The sequence below is a fragment of the Alnus glutinosa genome, chromosome 5, assembly GCF_958979055.1.
Source record: "Alnus glutinosa chromosome 5, dhAlnGlut1.1, whole genome shotgun sequence".
In the NCBI taxonomy this organism is placed as follows: Eukaryota; Viridiplantae; Streptophyta; class Magnoliopsida; order Fagales; family Betulaceae; genus Alnus; species Alnus glutinosa.
Window position 1 is genome coordinate 32620479 of NC_084890.1, and position 21295 is coordinate 32641773.

Sequence of the window (21295 nt, forward strand, 5' to 3'; positions counted from 1 at the left end):
CTTACGACGTGCAATTTGGGTATGGACGACTCCAAGCGTGGAGTCTTTTTAATATTGAGATAAACTTCCAAACTCATACTTGAATTTATCAACGAATTGAATCATCTTACGTACTGGAAGAATTCTAAAAAAGAAAAAAGAAAAATAGAAATTTAGACAAATTAAAATCTCACTATATTAATTTAAATCACTATATGTGAAATTTAACTGGCAAATTTAATTTGCATCTTGAAGACTCCAAGTCATGTGGTTCTTCAAATTGCGAATCAGACTCCAAGTCAATCTTTAATTCTTGACTTCTTTTATTTAACCTTCAAATTGCATTGACATAAAATTCCAAACCCAAAGTGGACGGAACATCCATCTTCTTTACTTCTTTTTGTACACTTGATTGTATTACATCTTGCAACGTACGTGTTCAACACTTAATTGTAGCATCAGCCGCCCATGTGGAATTTGCATCTCCAAACATTCCAAAAGTGCACGTGGTTCTCTGCATTCACACAAACTTTAATTTAAAGCCTAAAGTGGATTTATTGTTAGTCGGTCCCTATTGCATTTTTGTTTCTTGGACAAAATAATGACAGTTGGCTAGCTATAGCTAGCAAAGTTGGACTGGTCCCCTGCTTCTAATCTAATAAGTTGATGATGAAGCTATTGCCCTCTCTTAATCGGTAACAATAAATACTTGAATCCCCCTCCCCGCTTGTCTAGGCATCCCTTGCATTTTGATTTCTTGACTATTTTCATTCCCAAAATGATTAGCACCCACTTATTTATGTCCACTGTTCATCTCCTCCTGATTTTTTTCTTCTCTTTCTTTGGAACTGCATCCTATCTACGAGTTATTCAACCTGTTTCATGCACTAAAAACCCTATTTTCAAATGCTCTGAAATGGAGACAAAAGCCCTTCTTAGCTTCAAAGAAGGTCTCACAGATCCATCGGGTCGTCTCTCGTCTTGGGTTGGTGAGGATTGCTGCAACTGGACAGGCGTTGGCTGTGACAATTCCATAGGTCATGTCGTCAAACTCAACCTCAGAAACTCATTACCGGTGATTGAATCAGAATTTATTGAATATGAGGATGACTATGATGAAATAGTAAAAGCTTACGAGAAGTCGTGCTTGGAGGGTAAGATAAGTCCTTCATTACTCAATTTAAAGCATTTGAGTTACTTGGACCTAAGCCTGAATAATTTTAGTGGAAACACTATTCCAAAGTTTTTGGGTTCCCTTGAGAGTTTGATGTATCTCAATCTCTCTTTCTCAATGTTTGCCGGAGTTGTTCCTCCCCATCTTGGGAATCTATCAAGGCTGCAATATCTAGATCTTAATTCATTAGATTTGGAAGTCAAAAGCCTGGAGTGGTTGGTTGGTTTTCCATCTCTAAGGTACCTTAATCTGGGATATGTAAATCTTGAGAAAGTACCCCATTGGCTTCATTCAGTTAATATGCTCCCTTCCTTGGTGGAGTTGCACCTATTTGACTGTGGACTCACTAGTCTTCCTCACTCTGTTTCCTCCAACAACTTGACATTGCTTTCAGTCCTTGATCTCTCTCACAACAATTTGAACTCCTCCATACCTCACTGGTTGTCAAATGTGAGTAGCCTTTCAACAATAAATCTTGGGTACAATTCACTTAGAGGTGCTATTCCAGATGGTATGGGACATCTAGCCAACTTGCGCAGCTTGGAATTAGCTTACAACGTTCTAATTGGAAAGATACCGAGTTCATTTTCAAACCTTTGCAACTTGCAAACATTAAAGCTGTATTCCACCAACATAAGTGGGGAGGTAGTTGAGTTTTTGGATGGCTTGTCTCAATGTTCCAACAGTAGCCTTGAGTATCTAGATTTGAGTGAAAATATCTTCCTTGGGGGGAACTTGCCCTATTCATTGGGAGGTCTCAAGAATTTGAAAACTATTTACCTCTTTGAAAGCTCTTTTGGGGGTTCAATTCCAGATTCTATTGGAAACTTGACGTCATTGCAAACACTTTACCTCTCTCTAAGCTCTGTTGGGGGTTCAATTCCAGATTCTATTGGAAACTTGACGTCATTGCAAACACTTTACCTCTCTCTAAGCTCTGTTGGGGGTTCAATTCCAGATTCTATTGGAAACTTGATGTCATTGCAAGAACTTTACCTTTACCTCTCTGGAAGCTCTGTTGGGGGTTCAATTCCAGATTCTATTGGAAACTTGACGTCATTGCAAGAACTTGACCTCTCATATAATCAAATGAACGGAGTCATTCCAGAAAGCATCGGGAAACTGTCAATGCTTGTTTCACTGAGCCTTTCTTCGAATCCTTGGGAAGGTTTCCTAACTGAAGCTCATTTTCAAAATCTCACCAGATTAAAATTTCTTGACTTGAGTGTGGAACTTTTGGCAAACTATACATTGGTTTTTAATGTCAAACACGACTGGGTTCCTCCTTTTAAGCTAAGAAGAATTTATTTACGTAACATGAAGATCGGCCCAAAGTTTCCAGCATGGCTACAAACACAAAATAAACTCATCGAGATTGGGCTCGACAATGTTGGCATTTCGGACACCATTCCACATGGCCTTTGGAAGTCCTGCCCAAACGTCACTTCTTGGAGTCTATCCGGTAACAAGCTGCGTGGGCAGGTACCATACTTTCAATTTCACCCTTCGGCAGCTTATTTTGATTTGAGTTCCAACAACTTAGAGGGTCCACTTCCTCTTTTTCGTAGTAATTTGTCTTTTCTACTTCTTCAAAACAATATGTTTTCTGGAGCTATTCCTGAAAACATAAGTGAACTATTGCCCAAGTTATCTTGGTTGGACCTTTCTTCAAATTCAATTACTGGTAGGATTCCCCACTCTATTGGAATGCTTAAGGAATTGACAGGTCTTGTTTTGAGAAATAATTCCCTATCCAGGAAACTCCCCCCTCATTGGAAGGATTTACGGAAGTTAGTGGTGTTGAACTTAGCAGAGAACAATATATCTGGCAGTGTTCCAAGTTCAATGCAATATTTGAAATCACTACAGCAAATATCATTGAGCCAAAATCATCTTGAAGGAGAGCTTCCTTTTTTCTTTAGAAACTATAGATACTTGGGATTCCTTGATCTTGGAGGAAACAAGTTCTCTGGAAAACTTCCAGCATGGATAGGAGAAAGTTTATCATCTTTAGTGAAGTTAAGCCTACGATCCAACTTGTTTCACGGGAACATACCACCTCAATTATGTCTACTTTCAAGTCTTCAGATCCTAGACCTTGCAAATAATGATTTTTCAGGAGCAATCCCTCAATGTTTAGGAAACTTCAGTGATGATGGATATAGTCGTTATTATAACTATAGTGATCAGGAAATGCTGCTAGTTTCTAAAGGAAGAGAATATCTATTTGGTTGGTCTATTATTCGTTTTTTCCATTCCATAGACCTTTCGAATAATAATTTATCCGGAGAAATACCTGGTAATATAACAAGCCACTTAAGATTGGTCAACTTGAATTTATCAATGAATCATCTTATTGGAAGAATTCCAGAAAAAATTGGGGATTTACACATGTTAGAGTCACTTGATCTCTCAATAAATGAGCTTTCTGGTCCTATCCCTGAAAGTTTGTCTTCTTTGACCTTCTTAAATCACTTGAATTTGTCGTTCAACAACTTGTCTGGAAAAATTCCAAATGGGAATCAACTTCAAACATTGAATGACTCTTCTATATATGAAGGTAACTCTTTACTCTGTGGGCCTCCTCTTTCAACCAAATGTTCAGAAGATGAAACTAAACCTAGAGTAGCCAAGGAAAATGGAAGGGGAATTGAGTCAATCTCGTTCTACGTTAGCATGGTAGCGGGGTTTATTTTCGGTTTTTGGGGAATTTGTGGCACATTGATAATCAAAACATCATGGAGACATGCTTACTTTCGAAGCTTTGATAATTTGAAAGACAAGATTGCTATGTTCGTCGTGGTCAAAATTGTTCACTTGCTCAGGAAGGTCAAGTAAGAGTTGAGGGTATGGGCATTGAAGCTTTCCATATTATGAAACATTTATGTATTGTAAGTTTAATTTTCATGTTGTTGTAATAATAAATGCTCATCCAATCTTTACTTGTTAAAGTTATATATATGGATGATTTTAAAATTGTACGTGTGTGAGACATTTTATCTTTATCTTTTATTGCATCGATCCTATTTTTCAATAATCATTTGTCATCATATATCATTATGTTCTCATTTTGGATTTGAATGGTGCTGCAACAAAATGGTGAGCAAAAGGTTGGCTAAAGAAGTTCTAACAAATGCACATCGATCTTGAATTCAAATTTTAATATCAAACCATGATTTTATATCCAAACTATGTAAAAGTCAATCCAAAATTTCAGGGATTAATTAATTGCTTCCAATATGGATTACGCAACCAAGAAAACGGTTATTAGGTATTTATTAGAGAACTTTCTAAAACAAAAGTGGATTTGAGCTACAAAAAATAAAAAATAAAAATAAAAATGATTCCTATGGAAGAAGAAAAAACATAAACAATTTATTGACCTATCTTTGCATTTATCATTTTTATTTAAGAACTAGCTAGTTCTCTTAATCACTTGTTAGTAATCAAGTTTTAACACCAAATACATAGTTTAATTATCGTTAAAGTAATATATTGTAATAGTGTTTATAATCATCTAATTAATGTTAATTTTTTCTTTGCATATGCACAACAAATACAGATAAATATATACATAAGCATTATACAGAGGCAACTGATGGATTGTGTATCAAGCAAAATATCTTGAGTTATCAATCCTTTAACACCAGGATCCTACACATTCCACCTATAAGCTTTAAAGAATGCCTGCTTTGGTTTCCGTTGGTCATCTACACATCTGTCAAATGATGAACAGAAAATCCAGATCATCAAACTTGAAAGTTCTGACAGGCATTAGAGATAACATTGTTTCCGGCCATTTCAAAGAATTACTCTTGAGCTAATTGCAGATGGAGCAAAATCATGCATACTATTCACTAATAATTCACATACTCAACTTAATTCTGTCCATTCTTACTATATTTTGAACGCAAAAGCATTTCCATGTAAAATGCAATGATCACCAAAAAAATCAATTGATGATAATTCCATAGAATATGCACAGTTACCACAAAATGACTGCGAGTAAATTGAGATCAATAGTATGAATCTTACCATGCTATGCTTAAATTATTACTTAAATCCAAGTAGAACAAATGAAGGGGATGAAATCAAAATAGAACAATTAGCTGTAAGCACCTATGCTAGGTTAAGCTGCCAATAAAACGGAAGCAAGAAATCAAAATAGTACAACTATTAGAAAATCAATGACTCTGTTAGCAGAACTATTAACAAACAGAGCCAATTATATATTTTCTAATGTTACTGAGTTTGGAAAGTATATACGTAGTGCACAGTTGAACTGCAGTTTTTATCTTTAATTTGCGTCTCAAAGATGTAGAAGTCAATTAGAATTCGAACTGTAGATGGATATGTATACATCACTTAATTTAAAGAGATTCACTTAATTACTAAACCCACAATATTTTTTAATTATAAAATAAATAATAAAAATCAAATCTCTCAAATATTTAATAAATTCCTCAGAATATTTTTCAAATTTGAATGGAAACAATAAATCCCATAGACTTATGATTTCGTTTCATGAATATCACCTCTAGGAATCAATCAACAAACACTATATTAGTTAACTGGAAATTTACATCTTGAAGACTCCAAGTGTGGCTCGTTGCATTAATTTACACAATTTAGTCATTTTAAATATTTGTTCATCAAACTTAATTAATAGTTAATTTGGATGGATGGGATAAATTGATAGAGAAACTTTAAAATAGAAATCATGTTGTACTGAGTTAAAATATATATAAGGGGGTAATTTAAGCAAGACAATGATCTAGTTTATGAAAGAAAAGTGATTTTTTTTTTTTTTTTGGATTTATTTGGAATGAATCAAGAGAGTGGATACCCAAGAATTCCATCACAACATTAAATAAAATATGAGCTATATATGTATGCTTTATTGATATATATATATATATATATATATATATATATATATATATATAAACAAGTAATTTGCATGCAGAGGACTTGATAAACTCAGAAATTAGAATTATCACTTGTAAAACTATTGATATCATGGGTCCCACGTGGAATTTAAGAGGCAATTCGCAAAGGGGAGTGATTGTTGTAAGTGTACAACAATCATTATTCATTCGCAAATTAAGCGTGGATTCTTTGGATTTGTGGAAAATGTTACTTCTCCTTTATTTCTCATCACTGTCTACTTTTCTTGGATTTAATCTTGGTCAGTCGAGAAATTGGATATGTGCATGAAATTAAAAGTCCTCACTGGACTATTTAATCAATAACATCACACATATCTAAATTCTTTGAAAACAAAATTATAATTTATTTTTCTTTTGTTCTTTTTCTAGCATTCTCTACTGATGTAACATTATTAATCTAAGTGTAGATCAATTTTTATTAAAAAAAACAAAAAAAAAATAATAATAGATTAATAATACCGCATCAACAAATAATAATAAGTAAAATAATTAAAGACGAGAATATATAGTAGAGTTCTCAAATACCACATCAGCAGCTTCTTTCGGCTTGTGGCTGGGTTTATCTTCAGTATGGTTAGAGGGAGATGAACTGGATATTATAATGGCTTTGGGTAGGGAGGAGGATGACGAGGGTAAGTATGTGAATTATTTGGTTGAAACCCGTGGCATCATGAAGCAATTTTGATCCTTTACTGTAGGGCATGTTCGTAGAGAAGGTAATTTTGCAGCACACTTTTTTAGCAAAATTGGCTGTATCTCATCAGTTCAAATCAAGTGTGGTTCGACTCTTTTCCGCCTTGTATTTTGAGCGTTGTGTCTTCTGAATTTGTTGTTTCTTAATTTATGAAATTACAAGATCTTTTCAAAAAAAAAAAAAACATAGGTTTCAGAACTAATGATCGACTTGACATATTAAGATACAATTTTATCTTGAAAGTTTAATTTTAATTGAATAATTTTATATTTAGTATCTTTTGTCGTTGCTATTTCATATTTGATAAATTGATATGACACTCAACGACATTAAACTGATCAGATCATACATATCTAAATTTTCAACTTGTCATTATTATTTGATATGACACTAAACCATATTGTTAAAAAACGACAGAGTAGACTGTTGTAGAACTTAAACTTCATAATATATATTCCTCCTGGTAATTAAGGTAAGGGAAGAACTGGCATGGGGCTTCCCTAAGTTTTTATAAGTTATGATAAAAGAAAAAGGATAGTTTACATTCATGTGATTGAACAACTTTCTGAACTTAAATCCCTAAGAAACAAAATCAGAATACAAAAAACACCCATCTTAGAAGTACCAAGATTGCCCAAAGGCCACAAGAAAGCCCTTACTTAATACAGTAGGAGAAAAATATCAGTTACCAAGTATCTGCTATGGAATCAAATATGGTCCTTCCTCCTATTGGCCTTACCACGGCGCTTGCCATTACCCATCTTGAATTTTCTTTTGGACTTCTTCCCTATTCCACCGGTAGGCTTTAAAGAATGCAAGTTTTGATTCCCATCAGCCATCTCCACATCTGTCAAATGATGAAGAGAAAATCCAAATCATCAAACTTGAAAGTGCTGACATGCACGCATTAGAGATAACGTTGTTTCCACTGACTTTGAGTCAATTGCAGATGGTTGGAGCAAAATCATGCAGTATATTCACATATTCAAGTTCCTTTCTTACTATATTTTGAAAGCAAAAGCATTTCCATGTAAAATACATTGATCACCAAAAAAATCAACTTATGATAATTCCACGAATAAGCAAAGTCACCACAAAATGACTGCGAGTAAATTGAGATCACTATTATGAATCTGACCATACTATTCTTAAATTACTTTAATCCAAGTAAAAAAATGAAGGGCAGAAAATGAAAATAGCAAAATTAGTTTCAAAACAGAATCAAAGCATATAACTGCAAGCACCTATTCTATGTTTAGTTGCCAAGAAAGCATAAGCAAGAAATCAGTTAGTACAATTATTAGAAAATCAACGACTCTGTTACTTATCAAAAATAGAAAATCAATGGCTTTGTTCGTTAAACTTCACGTTTTCTATTCTCATAATAAAAACATTAACAAACAACCCAAATACAAAACAATCTTCAAAACACAAAATAGATGGTAAAATGGAGGAATCCAACGTACATAGAAACTATCATAGCACGGTTTCTTCAGTACAAAGCTTCCTTCTTCTTTTTCTCCCCCTTTGCCTTTGCTGTATACTGAGGAATCAGAAGGGGTATCATCCGATCATTGTATAATAGTTGAAACATGTAGTTATGGTAGAACGTGAATAGTGGTGTTATTGTATTGGTGGGTAATGGGGTTCTACATCATTAACCAAAATTCCTCTGAAAATTCGTATTTAAAATCAGAAGTTGAAAATAGCCCAAATTCTGATCAAAACGTCACAGTTTTGATCGAAAAATGGGCTGAATGCGGCCTCCTAGGTCCCAGAAGGAACGACTTCGTTTCACCAATACTGTGATCAATATTGGCCTTTAACTTCTTGTTATTTAATGTGTCCCATCGTTGGCATACGCTTCGGTTGCTCTTAATAATCACACGTACGTTTTACTTTTGCGTTTTGGCAAATTGCGCTACTTCACATTATTTCAAATCAAACTATTTAAAAAAATTTAAATTACTTAACACCGTCCATTTACATGTCATTAAATACCGGAGAATAAATTTTTTTATAATAAAATGACTACTCTCAATTTTAAGTAAAATAAAAAAAAAAAATCTTATTTTTTAAATCAACAATCTCATTTAAATTTAGGGCAATTGTAGACCTTGGACCTGCGCTTCTCCAAATCAACAATCTCATTTAAATTTGGAAAAATTAAATTATTGGTCCTTGTGGTTGGCCTAAATTACAAATCATTTATTGTAGGATCAAAATTAATTCTGAAATACCTGTGGTTGGCCTAATTTACAAATTACTCCTTGAAATCAAATTCCGTTAAAAATTTTAACTGGATCCGTTAGGCGCCACTCAGAGCCAATAAGATGGCGACATGTATCACTCTTAATAAAAAAAATATAAATTATATTCAAAAATATAAATATAATTATATAAAACTTAAAAAATTAATTTTTTTTTTTTTTTAAAAAAAGAAAAAATTGAAGAAAGGAAAGTAGCCACCCCCAAAGAGATCTAGGGGTGGCCGTGCCGGTCCGTACGCCACCCCTAAATCCCTTTGGGAAGGAAAATAATTTTTTTGGAAAGAAATTCTTTTTGGCTATACCTTGGTAACTTGCTAGCTTTTTAATAGGTGACATTTTTCAAGTTGTTCGATACTAGGAACAACTTGAATTTCGTAATTTTAGAATCTACAATATTTTTAAAATTCTAAAGGATCCTGATCCTATGATTCTTACATATATTTTGAACATGTGTAAGTTTCTTTTCTTTTTTTGGAGAGAATATGAATCAGTTTAGTAAACTAAATTAGAGGAATTCTTTCTGATTTAGTTGAGAGGAAAACTTTGCTCTTATTTAAAGCTATTGCCTATTTTTCCCACCTTTTTGTACATTATACTATTATAGTACAAATGAAAAGTATTGATCAACCAAAAATATTAATTTTTGAAGTCCAGCAAAGCATAAAACGGTGAGCATTGCTACAGAGGCTACAAATTTTCAAACATATATATATATTATTTATTTCAAACTGTGTGACACTTGCATGGATGTTGTCACGTTAATTGGCAACTTAACAAATAAATTTACAAATTACTGATGTAGCAATTGCCATATATATAGGAATAAGATGCTACGTTCATTAGTTTGTAGAAGAAACGTATTAATTAAATTGATAGTATCTTAATTAGCATTTTCCTAATGATTTATGCTTTCACAGAGTGAGCCATGTTATGCTCTCAACCAATGCTTTCACGCGTGAAAGCATGTATAATCCGTTTGAGACTTGAGTAATGGTACGTATAATCTTTTTATGCTTTCACAAAGTTTTTGGGCTCCATTAACACTTTGTAGTATATATCTCGATCTCTCTTGATCTCTTTAGAAACGAACTTGTTGATTCTATTTCTGAAAGCTTGTCTTCTTTAAATTTCTTAAGTTATTTGAACTTGTCATTCAATAACTTGTTTGGAAAAATTCAATTTGGAAATCAACTACGTACAGACGCTTTGCTCGTCCATCTATCAAGGTAACATCTGACTCTGTGGACCTCCTCTTCCAACAAAGTGTCCAGGAGATGAAATCGATCCAAAAGCAACATCAAATAGTGGCAATGATGACTAGGGAATTGAGTCACTATTTTTCTATATGAGCATGGCAGTAGGCTTTATTTTTGGATTTTGGGGAGTTTGCGGCACATTAATTATTAAAACATCATGGAGGCATGCTTACTTTCAACACTAAGCTAGATAATTTGAAAGACTGAATTGCTATTCATGTTATGTTAAAAGTTGTTCCCAGGCAAAAGAAGGTCAAGTTGGAGAGAAGTTGAGGCAAATGGACAATGGAGCTTTCTTTAATTAATTTGCATCATTATGTAATATTATAACTTTTTATGTTGTCATATAATATATTTCCAAAATTCCTACGCAATGGACATGCACACAGTGTAACGCGCGCCCCTAGTCTCAGAGGCGGCATAGTAGCAAACTTATGGCACTTATATATATATATATATATATAATAGAGAGAGAGAGGTTTGGTTATCTCAACGAGAAATGCTTGGTAGTACACTCTCATCCCACTCTTGTCTACTTGGACCAATAATGTTAGAGATGGTGGAGAGAGTGTAGTGGGACCCATTTTTTTTAACAATATTATTGGTCCAAGTAGACAAAGGTGGGATAGGAGTGGGATGAAAGTGTACAACCAAGCATTTCTCTATCTCAACATATGTCTTCAGGCAATTGATTGACACGTGATCTCATGAATATGAAACGAAATAGCACACACACACACACACACACACACACACACATATATATATATATATGGATTCACTCATTCAATGAAAGCAACGTAATAACTTTTTGATTTGTTGAAATCGTTTTTCAATATTCAAGCAAAGCTATCATCAGGAGGAATATGTAATTAGGGATGTTAGATTAGCCTAATTACTCGTGAACTCGGCTCGATTCAGTTCGGTTAAACTCGATTCAGTTTCGATTTGAATAAAAAATGAGTCTTTCGTGAACACAATAATCTGCTCGAATATTAAACGAGACATACTTATATAAACTCAACTCGATTCGAATAAAGCTTGTGAGCTCAACGTGTATAAATTCGACTCGACTCGCTCGGTTCAAATTTTTAGTTTGCTCGTGCGTGTGTGTGTGTGTGTATATATTGAATAGATGCGCACAAACTCACAAATGAAATTTCAATTTGTTTTTCATTTAATATTGTTTGCTTTTAGGCTTTGGCTGCATATTTACTCTCTAGACCGCCCTTATTTATAACTCCCCAAATAACCGAAAGCCCACTACTGGACAACAACCCAAATGACGGGTTATAAATCATATCATCTAAACAAACTGCAATTGCAAAACATACAAATAACATGAGATATAAAACGTTTATAATTTTTGTACAAATTTTATATAATTTTTTTTTTTCAAACTAACTATTTAATCTGTTTTATTATATGTGAGTCTTATATATTTAATAATTGATTTTTATTTTTTTTATTTTTTATTTTTAAAAAATAAAATTCTACAAAAATTGTACAAAAATCGTAACATATCATACCTCAAAACGCATACAGGTGGTAAGGGGAAATCTGAAATCCTCTATTGCGCTCTAGGTAAACACGCTAGTCAAATATCTTTTGATAACCACCTCCAATCAGTTGCTGCCATGGCTTCCTCGTAACGTGCACTACTCAGACGCGTCAGTTCCCTTTGAGATTCATGCTTATCACCCCTGCTTTCCCCATTTACCACTTTTACACAAAACTCTTCTGCAACCTTGCCTTCTCTCTGAAACGATGAAACCATTCTCTTTCACACATTGTCCAGACATAACCCCTATGCTTATATTTCTCTTTCGGACGAGCGAAAGTAGTACTCTTACTCTCACTCTCTCTCTCTCTCCCATCTTTGTGCCGCGCTGACCAATTTCAAGGGCATCTAGAATCAGAATCAAAATTCTCATCCAAAATCTGCACTTTCTTTTCCTACGATTTAGTTGACTCTAAAACCCCGTTTGGTTGCCGAGAAAATGCACAAACACCAGAGAGGTAAAGAGAACGCCCTTCTAGCTTACCCACTACCTGGCCAACTTCTCACCAATGCATCATTTTTCCGAAAAAACATTTGTTTTCTTTCCTTTCTACAACCATGACCGAGGGTTGGGATCCTTGCCGCTTAAATCGAGCTTGAGCTTGATTGGAGGCTCGGCTAGTTAACCTAGCCGAGTTCGCACTTGTAAATTCGATATAATGCAGAATTTCGTCGTAGAAAATAATTACGCAAAAATGAACTAATATTTCAATTAAATCATCTGATAAAGTTACAGATTTTTAATTAACTTAAAAGAAAGTGGAGGACCAATATATGGAGCAGATGTGACTTTTTTAATTTTCCATGGTCTATGTTTCTTTGGCTTTATTCTTAGTCAGTTGCTAGCGTAGGTACTCTAAAAGTCTTCACTGGTTTTGTCATGTCACAACGTTAATAATAAACTATCAATTACTCCTAAGACTTTGGTACCAAGACTCAAAGCCTGGAGTCTTTGCATTTTAGATAAACTTGGGCAGAGCAAGTAATAAATCAAATGTTACATCTTCTTTAAATTTCTAATGGCCTATTTTCTTGGATACCTACAAATTCACGTTATAACTTAAATAAAGAGGAATGTTAGAGCATTCCTAGTAGCCTCACCAAATTTTACTCACCAAAATAACTAAAAATTACTTTTTTTTATTATGATGAGCCACTTTATTAAAATTCTCCCAGCAGCCTCACCATTTTAACTAGTCAATATTCACTATTCCATTTAAATAATAATTTTTTCATATTTCTTTATTTTTTCTCTATATAATATTTTTATAAAAAATCATTTATATCCATGAAATAAGGACATTATCGTGTGAGAGATGGGAGATGAGAGAAGAAAATGAGAGAAAAAAGGAAAAAAGTGTGCTAATCATGTGAGAGAGAAATGTGAAACAAAATTTGGTGAGTGAGTTGTTGAGTGAAAATGCCTGGTCTAATTTGACTAGTAATTTCAGTCATCAAATTTTTTTGGTTAAAATGGTGAGGCTGCTGGGAGTGGTTTTTAAGAGTTTTCATCAAATTGGCTCACCAAAATAGCTAAAAAACTAATTTTGTGAGGCTACTAAAAATGCTCTTAGAGCTTCTTTTATTTTTTTTATAGAGTTATTCTATGCTGACATGTCACCTGTATTTTTTAATAAAAACAAAAGAGAGAAATCAAGCTGTAGTTTTTCTTTATTAATTAAAAGGAAAATGATTATTACACTCACATTGCACAACTTCAGCACTCACACTAGACATAAAGAAGTGGGAATCACACACTAGGTCCTACTTTCTTGTGTCTAGTGTGAGTGCTGGAGTTGTGGAGTGTGAGTGTAACAATCACTCCTCTAATTAAAAACAGGGTGCCATGTCAACCTAGAAGGCTATGATTTGTTATAAATTCTCTCTTTTTTTTTTTTATTTTTTTTTTATTTTTTAGTAAGTAAATAAAGAAAAGGTTAAATGGATTAGAACACTGAAAAATAAGTAGGCTCTCCAATAATAGGCCCAAATAAAGAATTTCAATGTAAAATATATGAACAACTAGTAAGAAATGGGTCAAAAAGATTCTTTGGATGCATGAGCCATGAGCACCACCCTTAGGCCTTAGCTGTAAAACTTCATTCCAATTGCGTTTTCAGTCTTTCGAGAAAATGTTATCTATTATTTGTCTAATCACTTGTTAATAATCAAGTTTTAGCACCAGATACTCAGGCTTATCAAAAAAGTAATATATTTTAGAGTGTTTGTAATCGTCTAATGTTAATTATTGTTTCTTTTCATATGCACACAACAAATACAAACAAATATGTATAATCGATTATCAAGCAAAATATCTCGAGTTATCCTTTACCACCAGCATCCAGCACGTACATTCCAGCGATTCCAGATTACAATCTATCAAAGCATTAAATAAGTAAACCAAATCCCTAGAGATAATTGTCGAGTGAAGCTATCAAAGAGGTTCTTAAATCCTTGCAATAATTGAATTCCTCCTCAAATGGTTCTCATTCAAAACAAAAGTCACATGCTTAACATTCTTCATAAATGACAGAGTAGACTGTTGTAGCAACTTGTTTTTAGTTAAAAAACAATATATAAGAACTTGAACTTCATAATATAAATTCCTCCTGGTAAGGTAATTAAGGGAAGAACTGGGGTTTCCCCAAGTTTTTACACTACTTTGTACTTGCTGCAACACTCTTTGGTGAAAGAGTCAGTTGAATAAATTAAAGGCACGTTTGTCCTCCAATCAACTATCAATATTATGAATCTGACCATGCAATTCTTAAATTACTTTAATCCAAGTAAAAAAATGAAGGGCAGAAAATGAAAATAGCAAAATTACTTCCAAAACAGAATCATAGCATATAAATCAATTAGTACAATTATTAGAAAATCATTCCCTCCGTTACTTATCAAAAAATAAATAAAAAAATTAATGGCTATGTTTGTTAAACTTCACGTTTTCTGTTCTCATAACAAAAACATTGACAAACAACCCAAACACAAAATTGATGTAGAATGGAGGAATTCAACATAGAAACTAGCAGAGCACGGTTCCTTCAGTACAAAGCTTCCCTGTTCTTTTTTTCTCCCTTTGACTTTCTTGTATACTGTATACTGAGGAATCAGAAGGGGTATCATCCCATCATTGTACAATAGTTGAAACATGTCGTAATGGTAGGACGTGAGTGGTGGTGTTGATGTATTGGTGGGTAATGGGTTCTACAAAATTTCTCTGAAAATTCGTATTCAAAATCAAAAGTTGAAAATAGCCCAAATTTTGATCACAACGTCACAATTTTTATCAGAAAAGGGGCTGAATTCGGCCCATAAGCAAAGTCACAGTTTTTTGTTTTTTTATTTCTATTTTTTGTTTTGTTTTATTTTATTTTTTTGTTTTCCCACTTAAAGTAGAAACTGATCCCTCTTATTTTGGCCTTGTTCTTGACATTATTGTGATCAATATTAGCCTTTAATTTATTGTAATTTAATGTGATATATCCTATCGTTCGCATCTACTTCGGTTGCTCTTAATAGTCAAAAGTTCTACTTGTGTTTCAGGGAGTTGCGCTACTTCACATGATTTCAAATCAAACAGAGAGATTCATTTCGTGGTCAGATGTATATGTGATTTATATTTTATCATACTATTTTTTTAAAAAAATAATAATAAATTACTTAACACCGCTCATTTACATGCCATTAATTAATGCAAGAAAATAAAATTTTTAATAATAAAATGACTACTCTCAATTCTAAGTAAAATGAAAAAAATTCTATTTTTTAACAATATGGGCCCATGACCCATGGGAGCCAGGAATTGGGCAATTGTGGACCTTGAACCTGGGCTTTCCCCAATCAACAATCTCATTTAAATTTGAAAAAATTGTATTCTTGATCTTTGTGATTGGCATAAATTACAAATAACTCCATTTGATATCAAAATTAATTCTGAGATCTTTGTGGTTGGCCTAATTTACAAATCATTCTTTGGAGTCAAATTTCGTTAGGCGCCACTCAGGACCACTCAGTGCCAATAAAATGTTGACATGTATCAGTCTTAATAGAAAGATATAAATATATTAAAAATATAAATATACAAAACTTGAAAAATTATTTTTTTTAAAAAAAAAAATTGAGAAAAAGAATGACAGTGGCCACCTGCCACCCCAAAGATGTATGGCATTTCTGACACCGTTCCGCCTAGCTCTTGGAATTCTTGCTTAAACTATCAGCCATTTGTGTTTGTCCAATAACAGACTATAGGGGAAGGTACCAAACACTCGATCTCATCGTCTAGTATTTTTTCTTAATTTGAGTTCCAACAATATAGAGGGTCCACTCCCACTTTATTTTACAAATGTAGGCATCTTATATATATCTTCAAAAAAAAAATATGTTTCCTGGTCCTGTACCCGAAACCATAGGTGAGCTCTTGCCTAGATTAATGTTCTTGGACCTCTCTTCAAATTCTATTAGGGGCAGGATTCCTCATTCTATTGGAATGTTACAGAAATTGAAAGTTCTTGATTTGAGAAACAACTACTAGCTTGTCTGGGAAACTCCCTCCTCAATGGCAAGATTTGAAGTAGAGAATACGCATATAATTCAACTATTTCTCGTCTATTCCTTAGACCTCTCAAGTAATAATCTATTAAGAGAAATACCTGATAATATAACAAGGCTCGTAACATTAATTGGTCAACATGAATCTATCAATGAACCATTTGATAAGGAAAAGTTTCTAAAAAAATTGTAGATTTGTCCATGTTAGAATTGCTTGATCTTTCAAGAAACGAACATTTTGGTCCTATTCCTGAAAGCTTATTTTATTTAAATTTCTTAAGTTATTTGAATTTGTTATTCAATAACTTGTCTGGAAAAATTTCATTTGGGAATTAACTACAGACGCTCGGCTCGTCCCGCTATCAAGGTAACATCTTACTTTGCAGACCTCCACTTCCAACAAAGTGCCCAGGAGATGAAATCGATCCAAAATCAACATCAAATGGTGGCAATGATGGCAAGGAAACTGAGTCACTACGTTTCTATATTAGCATGGCAGTTGGTTATATTTTGAGATTTTGGGAAGTTTGCGGCACATTAATTAATTGTCCAAACATCATGGAGGCATGCTTACTTTCAGCACTTTGAAAATTTGAAAGACAGAATTGCTATTCTTGTTATGTTCAAAGTTGTTCCTTGGCAAAAGAAGGTCAAGTTGGAGAGAAGTTGAGGCAAATGGACAACGGAGCTTTCTTTATTAATTAATATGCATCATTATGTAATGTTATAAGTTTTTGTTGTTGCTGTATAATAATATATATCCAATCTTCCTATGCAGAGGTTTTATATATAGGTAAAATTTTAACAAAGCCTCTTGAACTAATTAACAGTCGATTTTAAAATAGCTCACTGAATTTTTAAGTGTGCTGATGTGATCCATTAAATTATCAAAGTGTGCAAAAAAATGCCATTTTTTTATTATATTCATATAATACGCTTATTCTTTGAAAAATAAAAATAAAAAAAATAAAACAAAAAATTAAAGAAATTAAAAAAGAACTATTAATATAAAACTGAAAAGTTAAATAAATTAAAAACTTAGAAAAATTTTAATTAAAAAAACAAAAAAAAACAAAAGGGTGGCTTGGTTGGAGGAGGCCTGCGAGCCACCAAAGGTGGGGCCATTGGGGTGGCCTTTGAGCCACCCCTAGTAGTGTCTCTAGGTTGGCGTCCACCATCGCCAGCCCATGGAGGCGACTGCGGGCTACCCCCGACCACCTCTAGAGGCCACCTTGATCGACCACTTGGGGTGGCTTGAAGGTCACCCCACCCACTTCTCGAGGTCGTTTCACTTACAAAAACGACTTTAAATTTAAATTTAGTGTCGTTTGGGGAACCAAACAACATTAATTATATATATATATATATTTTTTGGAAAAATAAAACCCTTCTTTCCCCCTTATTCCTCCCACCTTCTCATTCTTGTTTTTTTTTTTGCACAACTCAAAAGAGATCCAGAGAGATTCAGTTCGAGAGAGAAGAAGGGAAAAAAACAAAAAAAGGGTTTTTGGCCATGGGTTCTATTGGATAAAATTCAAAGCTTCCCTTTGCATTTTCTTGATACCCATTGTTGATAGAACACGAAAATCATGTGATTGATTTAGGTTTTAGGTTAAAATGTGAATGTTTAAATTCATTATGCTTGAAATTAGCTTTCCTACATAATTAATGTTCGGGGTTTTTATTGTTTCATGGATTTTAAACTTTTTTTTAACCCATCCACATAATTCCCGTGTACCCAGGGTAGAAAGTGCGCTACGCTCCAGACTCCATTGAAATTTTTGTAATTTTTTTTAATTATTTTATCCATATTGGAGTTGTTTTGCAGCTAATGTTGGAGTTGTTTTACTGTTCAAACGTCTCAAAATTAGTTTTTTTTTTTTTTCCTTTCTTTTTTCTTTGTTTGTTTGGGTTTTTTTTTTTTTTTTTTTTTTTTTTTTTTTTTTTTTTTTTTTTTTGTAATCAGAGATGATTTATTTCCAGTCCTAGACCGTGGAACATCTCCCTATAGGAACTTGAACGGTCCGGCTCATCAGCTCGCCAAGTTGGCTATTACTCATGTTATATCTCAAATTTGGGTTGATTACCATCCTGAATGTATTGCATCAATTGTACTTGCAGAGCAAGTTTCCTTTTTATTAATAAGATTGAGATGATTTTTTTTTAAAAAAATATATATATATATATATATATATATATATATGAAGAGAAGAGATGATTCTTACACACTCATGATCAATGATTACTACTGTGTTAAGACTTTTTATGGTTTATTACTTGATTATATGGTGTTTCCCAATACCCATTTGTTAACACATTTCATTACATTAATTTGCGTGTAGACGAATACAAGCGTTGAGTCTATGCATCGAGATAAACTTTCAATTCCCAAGCGGACGGCTTCTTTATTTTCAAAGTAGATTTGTCTTTTGGCTTCATTGAGAATGAATCAAGAGATCAGTAGATAAGTCGCATCAAAACATTAAAATAAAATATGAGTTATATATGTAAGCTTTATTGATTATCACTTGCAAGCAAATTGACACAATGAGGTCCTACGTAGAATTTAACAAGCAATTTGCATGAAGATGACTTGAAGGGAGGAGGAATCTTGGTATTGAGATAAAGATTCCAAACCCATGTTTAGGTCTGCCTTTTTTGGATTTATTCTTAGTCAGTCAAGAAAAAGTTAGCTACATGATTATTGACATTAATTAGGGACCCATGCATGTGGAATTTAACAAGCAATTTGTTGGATTTATAGCAAATGTTAAATCTTCTTTATTTCTCGGGGTCTACTTTTCTTGGATTTATTTTAAGTCAGTCAAGAAAGTAGCCGGATATCTTCATGAAAAGTTCTCGATCACTGCTTTCATTATTGATCACAACCTCATAAAATATATGGAAAAAATATACATAGCTCTCTCAAACTACCATTTAATTATCAGTGTACTTCTCAAACTACCAATTATGTTAATGTTTCCTCCTTAAATTACTAAAAAATGTCAATGTTCCTCTAATAACAAAAATACCCTTCATAAAATTATTAAAATAAAATAAAAACTAAAAAAATTATTAAAAAAAATATAAAATAACAAAAATTGATAATAAAAATTACAAATTAAAAATTGTTTTTTGTTTTTTTTTCTCGTTTATTTATTTATTTATTTTTAAAAAAAATCTTTATTTCTTGTTTTTTTAATTTTTTCGATTTTAATAAAAAATAATTTTTTTTTTCTTTTTTATTTTTTTTTCTTTTTTAGTGTTAGTTTTTTTTTAAAAAAAAATTTATAAGGACATTTTTGTCTTATTTAAAAAAAAAAATTTAGGGTTATTTTTGTCTTTTTGTTGGCATTAGGGGGCACATTGACATTTTCTAGTAGTTTGAGGAGGAACATTGACACAATTGGTAGTTTGTGGGGTACATTAACAATTGAGTTGTAGTTTGAGAGGGATATGTGTACTTTTTCAAAAATATAAACATGATTAGTAGCTCTTAGAATTATTGACTTAACATGTTTAGATATAATTTTATCTTGAAAGCTGAAACTCAACCATTTAATCGATAACAATTAATGTAAAATCACATATATTTATTAAGGCTTGGGCTTGAACGATTTTCGAACTGGCCGGGTGATTTTAAAAAATATAAGTTGAAAGCACTATTGTTATTGAAATCGTTGCTTGGTTACTGTAAAGGTGGAAGCATTCGAACGTTTAAAAATAAAAAATAAAAAATAAAATAAAATAAAGGGCGGATTGTAAATCTCTTCTCTCTCTCTCTCTCTCTCTCTCATAATTTTGTATTTTTCTACTTGATATTCAAAAGTTTCTAAACTGATGAGAAGTCCCAATTTTTTTTTTTAAAGAGATTCACATAAGTAAACCCACAGTATTTTTTTAATAGGTGGAATTGTTAAAATAAATAAATAAATCTGCCAAATATTTAAAAAATTCTTGACATATTTACAAATTTGAATGGAAACAATACGTCCGTCGCATATATAGACTATGATTGCATGAATGAGTAATGCTAAATCTCTTCAATTTTTTTTTTTTTTTTTAATAAAAACTGATAAATACTGTCACATTAACCCAAACTTAAATAAAATAAAAGAATAATATATAGCATTAATCTTGCATGACTATCAAATTAAAGGAATCAATCAACAAACAATATTATATTAGATCTTCTGATCACACGCGTGTCATCTTTATGTACACTTGTGATTGATTATCACTTGCAAATATATATGAGGGGACCATGTGGAATTTAACTGGCCACCAATTTGCACATTGAAGACTCCAAGTGTACGTGGTTCTTTGCATTCACACAAACTTCTAAAGCCAATGTGCACGGCACAAAGGTAACAATCATCTTTGCATTGACATAAAATTCCAAACCCAAAGCGGACGGAACAACTTCTTTATTTATTTCTTATTATTATTATCATTATTATTTATACTCTCCATCAATTAGTCATGTCATGAATGGATACTTGGAAAGTTCTTAATTAGCATATAAGGATTCTCTCAATTTGAAATGGATATATTTTATAGTCATGATTAAAAGTTAATGCATTTAACGTTGTATATATAAATATATATAATATTATATAGATTATATAATATATATCATATTTATATAATATTATTATATCTATATTATGATTTATGTATTATATAATCTATATATATATTACTATAATATATTACAGCCATAAACTATAATATATCATAAATAAATATATATATTTAATATATAGATTATATATATATATATATATATATATATATATATATATATATTATATAGATTATATATTATATAGATTATATATAATAATATAATCTATATATT

The 21295-nt window shown here is 32.4% G+C and overlaps 2 protein-coding genes across 2 annotated transcripts in view; one reads left to right on the forward strand and one right to left on the reverse strand.

Moving 5' to 3' along the window:
- Positions 1-710: 710 nt before the first annotated feature.
- LOC133869288 (receptor-like protein EIX2) lies at positions 711-3991 on the forward strand. Its single transcript, XM_062306242.1, has one exon. It carries the CDS (start codon positions 758-760, stop codon positions 3989-3991), a length of 3234 nt encoding a protein of 1077 aa, XP_062162226.1. The 5' UTR covers positions 711-757.
- A 3375-nt stretch (positions 3992-7366) lies between these two features.
- The window catches only part of LOC133868799 (uncharacterized), a 53934-nt gene continuing 40005 nt past the window's right edge, over positions 7367-21295 (reverse strand). Inside the window, exon 2 of the mRNA XM_062305811.1 lies at positions 7367-7643. Within this exon, the coding sequence (XP_062161795.1) occupies positions 7504-7643 (140 nt within the window). The 3' untranslated portion in view covers positions 7367-7503. The remainder of the gene's footprint in view (positions 7644-21295) is intronic.

Bases quoted from the DNA above. Each gene is read 5' to 3' on its own strand.
- LOC133869288 (XM_062306242.1), top strand. From the start codon at position 758: ATGATTAGCACCCACTTATTTATGTCCACTGTTCATCTCCTCCTGATT.